The sequence below is a fragment of the Pinus tabuliformis genome, chromosome 9 (assembly GCF_031772625.1).
Source record: "Pinus tabuliformis cultivar Carrire ecotype Pingquan chromosome 9, CPIR1, whole genome shotgun sequence".
NCBI lineage: Eukaryota > Viridiplantae > Streptophyta > Pinopsida > Pinales > Pinaceae > Pinus > Pinus tabuliformis.
The window spans coordinates 380,932,675-380,947,635 of record NC_142307.1 but is presented as its reverse complement, the minus strand read 5'-3'; the positions used below and the strand labels follow the sequence as shown (position 1 = coordinate 380,947,635).

The window sequence follows — 14,961 nt, the reverse complement described above, 5'->3', positions numbered from 1 at the left end:
CGCAACAGCAACAATATGTCATGCACTTTGGATGAGAAGGATGTTGACGGATCTATGACATGATGAAGAGGGAACGGCAACTATTTTCTATGACAACACTTCATTTGTGATTAAGGGGAAGTGTTGGAAATATTAATCCCAACCACCACCTTAAACACACAAGCAACCACCATATTTTCCTAGTCAACCTCTCGAAGTTGTGATTTCGTTTGGAGGCTGAAGGAGTGAAGTTCTCAGCACAAATACAATGCTGACCATTCTGAAGCACATCACATAGTTAAAGAACTTAATGAAGAGTTGGTAAATTATGTATTGACAAATATTTACTGCAGAACTCTTACTTGGAGTCTGCAACATCTCCAAGTTCACAAAATCCCTCACTTTGTATAATTGCCCATCCTATGTCTTAAATATTTGCTCAATCTTGAATTAATGAGTAAAAGTTGTATGTTTAGATAAATATAAATGTAAAAGTCATTTGCATGGTTCAGTGACACAGAAGGTGTAAATGTTTGAGGTACGGAGGAAAAAATAATGGAAAAAATATTAGTAGGAGAGTTGCTAGGAAACCCCTCTTCCAGTAACAACCTCCAATTTATCACACAAATGCATTTTCCTATGTTTTGAAATATAAACCAAAGTATGCTGTATTGATATTTGGTTTTAAACCTTCACCAAGAGACAACCATTTTGTTTTTACTCCATTATGGGGTGAGTAAATATTTTTTTTATTTTTTATTTAAGCCTGTGTCTAGCTACATTTTTCTTGGTGCAAGTGAAGATTTTCTTGCGGTGACTGATTTGTTCAAGCAAACTCCTGTAAAATTTTCTAACATTATCTACTCATTTCAGTGGGCACCTCGCAAGGGGACGCGTGGAAAGCAGTTAGACGTCAGCAAGAAGTTTGGAATGGCTCACGCAATTGCCATACCATGTCTACCATCTCACTTTTATTACAATTTCAAATTAGTTTTACATTTAGTTTTTTTTGTCTTCCACATAAAGTAATTAATGTTATGCATACATTAATATTATGCAAGGATGTGTTTATAGCATTTTTTAATGTTAATTTTACTTGAAATTTAGTTAATTACAGTTGTAAGTTTGATCCGATAGTTGTTATTAGCAGAATTTAAGCGATAACACATGTTTAATCGATAAAATTGAAAATATAATATACCTTCTATTTTTGATCGCCTCTACCTGTTCAGCGACAGTGATACAATGTTCAATTTGGATATCACATCAGAAATGCTCTAAACCTGTTACTGGTCTGAAGGGGACATCGGTTTCAGTTTTTCTCGCTCGTTTTTGGGACCTGATCGTTGTTTGTGAATATCATTCATTCAAGTATTAACGGGTCCGAACATCCAAAGCTGTGCATTCCATAAATGCTTAATCAGAGCAGAAATGGGAGTAAACAATTTACCTATATATGTTCTCAGCTATTCAAATTTACATGAAACCAACCTGCTCTCTTTGTAGTGAACATTAACTTTCAATCGTGATATTTTATTTTTTATTTAAGAACGTTTTTTTTTCAAGTGGGAGTAGAAAAATATAACGTTCTTTTTTCCTTTATTTTTAAAGGATCTCTTTTTTCTCAAATCGCTAAACCTACACTATATCATTTACCAATATGTCCTACAAGAGCACTCTTGTCCATTAGAAAATGGAGATGGTTAGCATGCCTCATAACAATTTCTTATGTGACAATACTGCAGACGAATATGGTCTAGGGAGTCACATCAACTCAAATATTCTTCATGACACGAACTGTCATCCAGGAGATGAGTTGATAACCCAAATGAAATGGCCAACTTCTCATTTTAATAGTAAAGAATCGTTCTTTCCGTTCTTCACCCATATAACTTTGGCACGATGTGACATATCATGCTTCTTTCCATGAGTTAATGGCCACTATCCCTCGTAACAATTTGTTGTGGCAATTTTGGAAATGAACTTGGTCACAACATGATGGTCATTGAAAGTTCTTGACAACATGAAATAGTGATTCTGAATGATGAGTTGAAATAGTGAAAATGCAACTGCCATTTTCTCCTGGAGGGAAGAAAAAAATCCGTTCTTTTTACTCTTCATCCAAATCACTCAGAATAATATTATATCAGAAATGTACCTACTTCCTCTTTCTACCTAGAAAATCTCTCCCACCATGAATGCATATACCTTTTTGTGGACCTCAATCCAACTGCACCCAGGCTTCTTCTCTACCCCGTTGTATTTCATCATTTTCCCGACCCTTTCAATATCACCCCACCTGCCAGCTACACCATACATGTTAGATAACAATACATAAGGCACGACATTTTTAGAGTCCAACTCAAACAGTCCTTGTGCCACAGATTCTCCAAGTTCTATGTTGTTATGAATTCTACAAGCACCAAGCAAAGACCCCCACACAGTGGCACCAGGTTTCATTGGCATTTTGTTGATAAAGTCGTGTGCCTCATCCAAGTACCCAACTCGGCCAAGAAGGTCAACCATGCAACTATAGTGCTCCATTATAGGTGTTATGTGGTAATGATTACTCATACAATTAAGGTAATGTTTTCCTCTAAGCCTGCAGGGCAGCATTCAAACAAAATACCAACTAAGGTCACATCATTATGTTTTGTACCAGAGTGCAAACAAAATACCGACTAATGTGACATCATTAGGTTTTGTACCAGAATGCAGCAGCATTGGTTGGGGCTCCCACGTTTCCTATACATGTCTACAAGGGAACTTCCAAGAAAGACATCAGACTGAAATCTACATTTAACTATTCTCTATCATTTTGTGTGCAATCAATGTAACTAGGTAGAAAAATGAGGCTATATTTTAAATGAATTCATATGAATGAATGATTGCAAATGTAGATATAATTTGGTCGGCAAGATGCATGTAGTCATAATTCACACCATGATCTTTTAATATTTTATCCATAATGAAATTTCAGCTTTTCTAAATAAATTTATTTTGAGTATTTAATGTCCCATTATTAAAGTTTTTAGTTTTATGAAAATAGAAAATGGTAAAATAATAAAATATTTGATAGATTTTATGGGGCAAAAAATCTATGTTATTTATTCAGTAATTAATTAAGATATTAACTATAATTTGGATAAGTTTAATGGTTAAAAAGGTTTCAAGCTCAAATTTAAAGGTGATAGAAAGAGGTGGAGTATGTACACCTCAACTTTAAGTGTTCTGAAACCCTCATTACCTGAGAAAGGGCCTTGGAGGCACTGGGTGAACTCACAAGGCCTAGAACTTAAAGCTCCATGTGGAGTTAGAGATTGGCCAGATTTTCTTGGTCAAGCAATGAAGAAATTGCTTGCAATTGAAATTGTTTGTTTGTTTCCTTGAGACAATTGTTCTGACTTGAAAAGCAATAATTCTTAAGTAGGTTAACAACAATTTATCATAAATTGCAATTTCTTATACATGGCTATGTTACCTTATATTAGTTTAGTTTCACAAGCAAGCACCCTGCACTAGTATGCTTTATTTTGGTTGTTTCTGAAGAATAAGCCAAAACAGTTCCACAACATACCATACAATGTGCTCATAGCAAATTTGAAGGTTGATGGGTGAGGATTGACAATTGAAGGCTACTTTGTTGTTGAGATTTCTATATCAATATGTTGCACATAGCAAATTTGAAGGTTGATGGGTGAGGATTGACAATTGAAGGCTACTTTGTTGTTGAGATTTCTATATCAATATTGCCCCCTTTTTGTCAATGTTTTGATTTTAGTACAGGGCAGAAAACTGATAATGGTGAGTGGTATATGAAGAATACCATAATGTTTATGTTTCAATTTCAGGAAGAAAAAAATATTCCCATTTGTGATGAACCTGACCATGTAACATTTTGTTTTTTTCCTGCAAATACATAAGACACACTACTTCTTGCTTGATTATGAAAACTAAAATACAAATTTTTCAATTTAACAATCGTGTGTGAAAATTCAAATACGAAGTTGTCAGGGGTAGTAATTAATGAAAGATTCGTCGTCACCCTTTAGCTCGATTGCGCTCGTCAACTGAGAAATTTTGGTAATCACTTACAGTGAAATCCTGCAAACCCAACCGCTAGATTTAGAAGTCCCATAGGACATTACATTTTCAACCATCCAGAAGCAACTTCGTAAAAATTCCAATTAAATTCTAATATTAGAAGTCCCATAGGACATTACATTTTCAACCATCCAGAAGAAACTTCGTAAAAATTCCAATTAAATTCTAATATTAAAATAAATTCAAGGTGCCACGGTGGTGAGGTATTATTCGAGTCGTGTCTATGTTTGAAGGTGAGAATATATGCATGTCACTTATGACATGCCATCCTCATGTATTCAACGATTTAAGAATAATAATTTGTTTTTTAATTACATTAAATCTAATTAAAATATATTATCATCAATCATAGGTATAAAATTTATATATAGTAAATAATATGTTTTCAAATATACTATGTTGAGAAGATGATAACTTTATTTTAAATTGTTTTTAAGGAATTTTCTAGGGGCTTTACACAAAATTTTTCGAGTATCTTATCTATTACTTCATTCGTCGCTTTTCAACTCTTCCCTATAACACTCTACAAGTGTGTGAGTAGGTTGAGGTGTTGGTAGATGTTGTAGTATATTACACCTAAAAACGAAGTACTAAGGCATTGAATCGGTGGAATATGAACAAAGCCAAATCATGATCAAGCATTTTTCATTGAAGTTGAGTATTCACCAAAAACCCCACCTATCCACCAAATTTTTGTGTTGAATCTTTTTTGTGACATCCACATTTATTGTGGACCCAACAAATACTATAGAATCGATGAGGTCCTCTACCATACCCACCTTTTGTTCCATCTTTGGTTCTGTGACGATCCTCGCTGAGGGGGAAGGACCTCACTCTTTACAATCAAAGGAAGGAGATCTGTTATGGGGAAGAGGTGCATCCGAAAGGACATTGCAGTTTTTATATTATGGATTACGATGAAAATACATTGGTTTGTTGATTAATAGCCATTTAGATAGTAGAATATTGGAAACCCCTCACAGGTTATGTGTCATCCTATCATATCTTATTAATGTAAGGTTGTATTTTTTTTGTAGTGGGGTGATTGTCCATAACTCATAGGTGGACTATTGATTTTTACCAAACCCAAGAGGGAGTAGATGTGTTGAAGGTTTTGGTGACTTTGTCTAAATTTCCCTTTCATTTTTGAAATGCTAAAGCTTTATAATCGAAGGAAGGAGATGTGTTACGAGGATGAGGTGTACTCAAAGGTTCATGGGGTTTATACGTATGGCATGGGAAAGGACATTGCAGTTTTTATATTATGTATTACGATGAAAATACATTGGTTTGTTGATTAATATCCATTTAGATAGTAGAATATTGGAAACCCCTCATAGGTTTTGTGTCATCATATCATATCTTATGAAGATAAAGCTTGTATTTTTTTTTTTTTGTAGTGGGGCTCATTGTCCATAACTCATAGGTGGACTATTGATTTGGACCAAACCCAAGAGGGAGTAGATGTGTTGAAGGTTTGGGTGACTCTGTCTAACTTTCCATTTCCGTTTTGAAATTCTAAAGCTTTGATAGTGATAAGAAACAAGCTTCACACTTTAGTCATCCTAGAGCTCGGTTGGAAGTTCAACAAAGATCATAGATGGGCCTAGGTGGAAATTAAGGTCAATTTGAAGGATGACCTAATTATTAAGACAAAATTGATGTTGCATGGTCATGTCTAGACTAAAAAATTCAGCTATTAATGTCCTCTTTTGCTATTCTCTTTGTCATGAGGTGGGGCATGTGTAATGAGAATGAATAGGGTTGACCCATTTTCATTTAACTCTTCCAAGGTTTGGGGGTGGCGTTCTTTGGATTCTGAGGTTTCTTCACACATCCTAAATTTTATTTGTTCAAAACTCATTGTTTCTTTCTCACCTCCATATTCTGTTGGAAAAGTGTTGTAGCCAGCAACACCCCCCCTTATTCAATTAAGTATCAGCCACGATACTGGATGAATGGGGACCCTTAGTTAATTTTTTAGGAAAAGCAAGAGTTTCTTTTTGAAGTCACAATCATACGCTTGGAAAAAGCCTCTTAGATAGTTTAAAACTTAAGTCTATGATAAAAGAGAAAACCTTAAGGTCGCATTGCAAAAGATATGAAACACCTTCATTTCCCTTTTTATGCGCAAGATCCTCGTGTTAATAATGACATCGCGTCGCAAATTGGTAACGCTCATAAAGAAAATTTAAAGATCCCCCGATCTGCGATAACGCCGATCGCTAGATCGCATATCGCAGAAATGAGCCAGGCAAGATTTTGTGAATACCAAATTCCTGTGATCTGCGATATTGCGATCGCTGCGATGCCACATCCATGCGATTTGCGATGATGCGATTAGCGATCACGCGACATGCGAGGTTACGCCAGCAAATCATAAATCACTTCAGTACGAATCCTTCGGGCGCGCCATTCAAAGAAAAAGCCACTTACTATAATCTGACCCGAAATCATGCGCTTTTAATGATAGTAAATGAATTAGTTGTCAGTTATTAAGTGGATTAAAGATGCGTGCCTTGGTAGAGATTTGCTTCACGTAAGGTGGCATATTTGATTTATCTCTTGCATTTAAAACTCCCCCATCACCTTTCTGGATCAGTCATTTCCATTTCACTCATAACATGCAGGAACAAAACGCGAAGACGACTCAGACAGAAACACAAAGCGAAATGGGAAAGAAGAACAAAGCTCAAAGCTCCGAAGCAAGAGAGAAGACCAAGGAGATGGCACCCCTGTACACAGACATAGCCTGCAACAAAGGCGCAGGGATATCAACATGGGACGGTATGTACAGGCTGCTAGAAGAAGAAAAGCCTAGAATAATGAAGATGACTTCTGTCGCGGGCGCTCCACGCTCTTCTAAGTTGACCTTGGAGGACCTAGCATGTTCATTCCTCCACAGAATAGCTGCAAGACCCAAAATTCTACCATACACAGATATGATCAAATGGATATTGGATGATGCAGAATTGAAGGGCAGACAATTCAAATTTCATGGACATGGGCTTGTAGGATCGTTTGCTGCGCAAGATTTGAAACTTATGTATCATCTTCCTGAACCTCAAGCAACCTATAATGCAGAATTCATTAGGAAGTTCGCGGCGGAGAATCCAGATCTATCAGACACCACTAAAGAATGGTCTAGAAGAGATGAGCCGCTAAAGAAGGATAAAAACGGTATGTACAGCACTGGTTCCCTCACCTCCCCATATTGTTTTGCTGCGGCTATGCTCTGTAGGTTATTTGGGATGCCAGATATCAACAAGTTTTCATCTGAATGGCTGCCATTAATTGATGCTGCCACTAACGCCTAAATCCTAGATTGGGCCAAAATCCTTTCTGATACTCTATACACAACCGTTGTCAATTATCGGTCTAAGAGATCCTTTTCTCAAAGGGTCTATCCTCCTTTTTATCTATCTGCCTATATTATGGATTCTGTTTGTCTTGTATCTAATTTTCCTGTTATGGGTTGGAAATGGACTACCCAAGACCCATTGCCCATCCATGTTTATCACAAGATCTTATGGGATTCCCAGTTTGCCCCTCATTTTTACCAGATTTTCCATGGGGTTATTTTGCCCCTATATAGAATGATATACGATAAGGACCCCCCAAGGTGCTCCCCCGAGGCCCAAATTGACATCATACCCATCGCAAGATGGTTTGGGGAAGAATGGTTTACTTACATTAGAGTTTTTGGAGGCATTGTACCTCCACATGTCCTACCCCTATATATCCTTGATAAACTTTTGGCCCGGGAAATCGCTTTTCAAACCTATTCTGAAGGCGGTTTAACCAAGGACCTAAAGGACAAGAAGAAGGCCATTTGGCCTCAATTTCCCGTCACTTGTGGGGCCTTCTCTTTGTTCGATGTAGGACACGCTTTTGGCGAGGTGGAGAATGTGACGTGTCTTCAATTATTTAGGTTCTGAGCAAGGCCATTTGACCCAAATAAGGTGGCCCAAGAATTCACAACGAACGTCAAGATAAGAGTGTTCTCTGGAAAGAAAGATCTGTTTGATGATCTCTTTCAGAGTAAGAGCTCGCTCAAAGAAATTTTGCAGGAAGCTCAGTCGAGGTTGTCTTTAGGTGACCTCCTGAAATTCACGTTTTACAGAGAAAGAAGCCTGGCTAGTATTCCACTAGAGAGGCTGCGAATACCTACTAGAGAACCGACTCCGAGCATCAGCCTGAGTGAAAACACCAGTACTTCCAGGTCTAAGTCCAACGCCGCACAAGAAGTATCTGAGCATCCTGAAGAGTCTGGTCACGAACAAAGAAAAAACGAAGAAACGAAGAAAGACACAACTCAGTCGAGTGCAATGTCTCAGCAGCAAGTTATCGCCTCACCACCAAGAGATGTCCCCCCTCCTATCATCAAAGCACCCCTTGTCACAATAGAGCTAGATAAAGAGTGGGAAACCTTCAATGAATTAATTAATCTTGAAGGGCAAGTCCCGAAGACACCTGTGAGCAATACACAGGTGGTGCAAGAAGTCGTTTCGACCATGGTCAGTAGCGCCACAGAAGCTGAACACCTTCCTATCGCTCCAGCCTCAGAACTTCTACTTAACGTAGAAGAAATTCCCCCACTGGATGTATTCTATAGCCCCCAGCACAAAGCAGTCGTAAGGAGACAAAGAAAGAAGAGAAAGCTTGAGAATACACTGTCTCAAAGTGCTGAACATCTGGACGTCTTGTGGAAAGGACCAAATAATAATCCTACCGAAAATCTCATGAAGCTGTCTCAGATTGCAGGATCATATGCTTCTGCAACTATTGACAAGGCCTCTGAAGTTCAACAACTCTTAAAGGAACAATAAAATCATATACAACTGCTACAACAACAGTTGCAACAAGCCAACGCGAACACTGAAGCTTCGAGACAGCTAGAAAAGCTACAGGAAGACTTTCAACAGATGCAGATAGGCTACCAGAAAAGTCTTGAAGAAAAAGAAAAACAACTGCAGACGGTGCAAGAAATGCATAAAGATGAGCCTAAACTGGCAGAGTTTATTTCAGAGTCCATCAGCTTGAACGAGCAACTACTGCAGCAACAGGAAGAGTTGGGACGTAAAATATCACAGTGGAGGCACTTTTGTGAGCTGAGCGATAAAATCACCAGTCAGGTGGTGGAATTGCGGAGCGACTATGATCAGAACGACAAGAAGGTGACATAATATCTAAATTGGCAAGATGATGAGGAAGGGAAAAGAGTAGGGGCACCCAGGATTAATGAAAATCATAAGGAGTTGCTCTTTAATAAATGGGACGAACAAATCACGCAGGCGGAGCAAGCAGCAGAGACAGCGGCGACACAAGCGAGCATTCTTATCGACTATGTAAATGAAAATTTACACAGGGCCAATTTAATTACAGAGACTACCCCGGGGTACCTACCAAGCAAGTTTCAACTGGAGACAGAATGGAGGCAGAAAGCGCAGGCAAAAGGGAAAGCAATCCAAGCATTGGCTAGGTTGAATTGGGAAGGTTACTGGACGTACTTGGTTAAACCACACAGCCAATGGATGATGGTGAAGTGCATTACGAACGCAGCCAAGAAGGTAGCACTAGCTCTCATAGATGTCGTTTTCGCAGCCCAGCTCAGCGCAGAAATCAGCCAACCGACTCTTCTCAAGCCTATGCTGGACACTTGCAACTTCAAAGACCAACTTCACAAATGATTTCATTTAGAATGTTGTTTTTTCTCTTTTAACTAGATTAGAAAAAGGACGGTCATTTGAAAACCGTATCCTAAAATTTTGTTATGATACTATTATTAGAATTAGGAAGTAGTATTTTAACCCTTCTCATCGCATTGGAGAAGGGTCCAAAAATTTGTCAAAAACTTGTCCTCGGAACATGCACTTCTGCACCCTCAGAGGAGGTTTTGATGAATGGAAGGATCGAGATTTACTTATGTTTGCATTTTAATGTCTGCTACTGATGTTGCACTTCTGTACTCTTAGTAGACGTTAGAAGTAAGTAGAGATAAATCATTATTGCTTGAAGTTTGTGAGTGAAAATCAATCATAAATGGTACTTTTATCTCTTGACGAATTTCTGCTTATATTCTTAAAGCGATATGCAGTTTTAGTTGTTTATATGTTAATGTATGGATGTTTGGGTTACCATTTGGCACTTCTGTACAGTGGAATCATTTGTTTGTGCTTGACATATGAATGATTTATTATGCGATATTCTGTTCACAACTATTTTGGCTAACTTCTTATGCAGAATGGTTTATCTTAAATGTTTCATATTCTTATGATAACTGAATGATCTTTATTACTAGTTATTGTTCGAAATCTTTTTAGATCGCATAATATAAGAGACATGTCTCGGGTTAGCGTAGATTAGATGTGTTGTTTTCATTAGATTGCAATACTATAGAATCTGTTTACTAGTTAGATTTGAGTCAGCTTTAAAATACTTTCAAAATCCGCATAATCAAAATCTACACACACACACATAACCTTTAGATTGGGAAGTTGGTCCCATTATCCCCAGTCGGACCCGCTACACCAAACGGGCAAGGAGCCGCCACCAGGTTCCGGACCGGGTGGGTATCCCCCTTGTTGTTGACCCGATCTTCAGGCCCTCAACAAAAAGGAAGGATTATGAGGTCTCTTATGGTATGTATTTTATCCCATTCCTTCAGCGTCTCTCATTTCAATTACAATTTTTTTTTCCCTTATAGTGATTTATTTCACTCCAGTGATTGGGATTTTGTGCTTCATGGCCATAATGGGGTCCCATCTCATCCTGTCATGATTTTCCCCTCACCCTGAAATCCTATAAACCTATTTTTCATCTACTCTAACCCTCCCTCTATATGGTTATCGCATACCTCCCTTTCATCATCCCATTAAAAGGATCAGCTAAGCTCTTGGACCCAACATAAAATTGAAGGAAGTTCTTCTATTGAGTGGAGGATAGTTGATGGATACACTCCATGCTAACCTAATAGGATGTAAATCAAACCTCCATAAAGCACATGAAAAGGAAATGCTAGATAGTAAGAATCACAAAGAAGCCTTTATCTATTGGGTTGTTAGATCTAGCAATGCTCTCTTAAAGGGGTCACCATGATCTCTCCCTCTCCCTACTTCAATGTCAGAGAGTTGTGGGACACTCAAAAAATATCAGCCCTCACAAGGCTCATTTCACATTGTAGATGTCATTCTAATTTATGAGATTATTTGTTTTGGAGATAAGGCTATATATGTGCTTTAGGCTTGCCTTAAGAATTTTTCCTTTTGCAATGTCATTGTAGATGGTCTATTGGGAAAAATTATTACTTGGAGGAGCCCTACTTGTAAGGCTATTTCAACCACTAGATATCATCTCCCATTAGTTGAAATTGGAAGCTAAAGATTGTGGCTCTCCCTTTTTAGTGCTTAATTTTTTGGGGCCTTATGATGATTACCTCCACACCCTAAACTTTTCTCTATCATTAGAAGACACTTGGAATCACAACCCCCATTATGATTTATAAAGCTTTTTAAATTGAGCACAATCTTATTGATATTGAGCCAACAAAATTACCTTTTGTTTAGAGAAACGGGAATTGTGACCCCCATGATATCTCTAAGAATTTAGACTACCTGTCTCTCTTTAGGTCTTTTCAAGTCAAGGTGCACTATAGAGTATTTTGTGGTTGTGTGTTTTCTCTATGACCATAGGCCAATTTCACTATTATTAGTTGTATGCCATGCATGGTGTGATTCTCAATTATTGTTCTGTATAAATGTACTATTTTCACACTTTGATACTATGTTATAGATATTTAGATACTAGGAGAGCTAAGGATAATGAGATATATATAGCTATACAATACTATCTTAAATTACTTTTCTTTTGGATGACTTATAATGCGGTAAGGTGACCAACAAATAAGGTTTCCCAATGGGCAAATTGAAGCCACCTCACCATCTCTCTTTTCTTATGAATGAATGAAGGTCTTCCGAAGCTTACAAAAGAAAATTACATAATATTTTATTTAATAAAATTGGATATATATATATATATATATATATATATATATATAGATATAGATATAGATATAGATATAGATATAGATATAGATATAGATATATATATATATATATATATATATATAATATATATATATATATATATATATATATATATATATATATATATATAATTTATATTTATATTTTTATATATACACACACACATATATATATATAGAAAGAGAGGAAAACCTCCTTATATGAATAAAAATAGGTTTATACCAAATATTTTCAAACGAAATCACATTTAGATTTTAAAGCTCATGGGTTTTGAACTAAACTAATCAATTTTAAAATCTAAATGTGATTTCATCCAAAAATATTTAATATAAATCATGAATCATATAAACCTACATTAATACAAAAATAGATTTTCAAATACTAATAACATTCCATACAAGTTTCTTAAAAATATTTTTTCCCTAAACTTCCTACATATCTGGAAAGCAATTAATATTTGATTAAATATAATATTGTTATTAGAGAACACTGTAAAAAATATTCAAAAGATATAGATTGATAATTTCATTTAACATTTTTAATAATAAAAATTTAGAATAAATAATAATTATTATCCACTTATTTCTAAAATGTTTTGAGATGTTTCCTCTCGAACCTTAAATTCAAACCAAAAAAATAATTAATTAATTTGTTAGATGATGATTAATTTTAAGCTTTTATTAAAGTATTCTAAATTAAAAATATATATATAATTAAAAAATAAAAGAAAAACATTTTTTTTTTAATTTGGAAAGTAAATTTTTGCTACAAATATTATAATCAGTTCAATCAACAATATTTAAGTGTAATTGGTTCAATCAACAATCTTTAAGTGTTAATTCATATAAGTTGTTAAATTAATAAAATATAAAAAAAAATAGAAAGTAAATTTTTCACGAAAAATTTATATCAGTTCAGTCAACTATTTTTAATTATTAAATCATATAAGTTGCTAAAAAATAATATAGAAGAGAAAAAACTTTATAATTTAAAAATGTCTTTTTCAAATTTACTAAATATCTTAGAAAATTAAGTTCTTATATAAAATTTGGAATATAAATATATATATATATATAATCTAGTTATATATACATCAATAAATTATAAAATATTATTTATATAAAAGAAATTAAGATTAATAAAAATTAGAGTGAATTTCTAAAAATATAATAAAAACTACAAAATTAATTACTAAGATTCAAAATTTATAATATTTATTATACTCCACACATATTTTTAAAAGGAATTGGAATTACCAAAATCTCATATTAATTATATTCATACATCTCAAAAAATAAAATGAAAATCCATTACATCTTAAAATATGAGTGATTTCAAAAGTCTTAGCTGAACATTCAAAATGTAACTGGTATGAGTACTCATACATCTCCAAAAATGTAAATGGTTTGGGTACTCCCAAAATTTAAATGTAAATGACTTGGGGACTCCCAAAATTTAGCTAATTTGAGTATGTGATTCTCAAAAACCTTAAACAAAACTTAGAATGTACCAAATAGATACTCAAATGTCAAAATACAGCTTATCTGAGTCTATAACTCTAAAACAAAACCTTACTTTTAAACCTCAAAATATAGCTTAATCAAAGTTCTAACTCTCTACACTAGCTAGCTTTCATAAAATCAATAACTTCTCTAAAAATAATTGATAGTAGTAATTCCAAATACCAAACATTGAAAGAGACTACAAATCTGATAAAATTCAGACCAAACATTATGAATAGACATCAAGCTTACCCTCCTACTTCTGAGCAGTCATCTTGTTTATGAATAGACATCAAGCTTACCCTCCTACTTCTGAGCAGTCATCTTGTTTATGGATTGCTCGGGTAGCAGATAGAGTAGATGACTTGAAGAGGCCAAGAGGCTGGACCTCCAATGGGTTAACATTTAACCTCTCGTAAGGGATGTCTGCAGCCACACCAGTTATGACGGTCACGAGATCTGATGCTACCAAGCTCCCTACCACTCTACCTGCAACTATTATACCTTGCCTATCTGCCAAAATCACTGTTATTCTTGCAGCTCCAATGACAGGATGGAACACTCCTGAAAGGGAAAGAATTCCTAGCGGCCCTGCATATGTCATCATTCCCCCTGGAGCTGTTTGTTGCATCAGGGTAACGTTGGCAACAGTGCCACTGCCGCTAAGAATGAAGACTCCCAGTTGCTTTTTCAGCCCAAACGTCTCCAATGTCATCCTGACATCAACTCCACTAGGGATCTCAAATATGCGGTTTTCCATAGTGTTTAGGGTTTCAGGCTTTTCAGGTAGAGGAGGAGCCTTGGACTTGTTCTTGGAGCCCTTGCGCCTGCTGCGAGGCCTTGGTGTTACCAATGCAACATCCTCTCCCAGACCTTCCTCATCGGCCTTCCATTGCGGGGCCATGGAAGGCGTCCTATTCTTTTTACTTATATTCTTCCCCAGTGCAGGTCACAGCGTCGTCTTCCACTCCATCTAGATTTCTCTGCTTTTTCTCAAGTTCACTTATCTGTATGTTACTTCTTAAATATATCGGTATTTGATTTTTTGTTATGGTCTGAGTTGGTCTCTTCTGCGTTGTCCTCATTAATGTGCTGTGCTGGATATTCGATTTCGTTAGCGGACGCAATTAATTAAAGATTCGTTTCTTTTAAGAAGGATCGCTTATTCACGATATTCCACTCTTCCCATGAGGAATCTAGCCATGCGAAGTGAGTGAAATACTGCTGATTCAAAGGCTGCATTTCCAAGTCCACAAAACCATTACATTTTCGTCATTCCAAAAGCATCTTGCACCGAATCCCAATTAAATTCGAAGATAAAAGGGATACCG

The 14,961-nt window shown here is 36.0% G+C and overlaps 1 protein-coding gene across 1 annotated transcript; it reads right to left on the bottom strand.

Moving 5' to 3' along the window:
* Positions 1 to 13,928: 13,928 nt before the first annotated feature.
* Positions 13,929 to 14,534, bottom strand: LOC149148754 (AT-hook motif nuclear-localized protein 21-like). Its single transcript, XM_089442269.1, has one exon. The coding sequence runs from the start codon at positions 14,532 to 14,534 to the stop codon at positions 13,929 to 13,931; it is 606 nt and encodes a 201-aa protein (XP_089298395.1).
* Between the last annotated feature and the right edge of the window lie 427 nt (positions 14,535 to 14,961).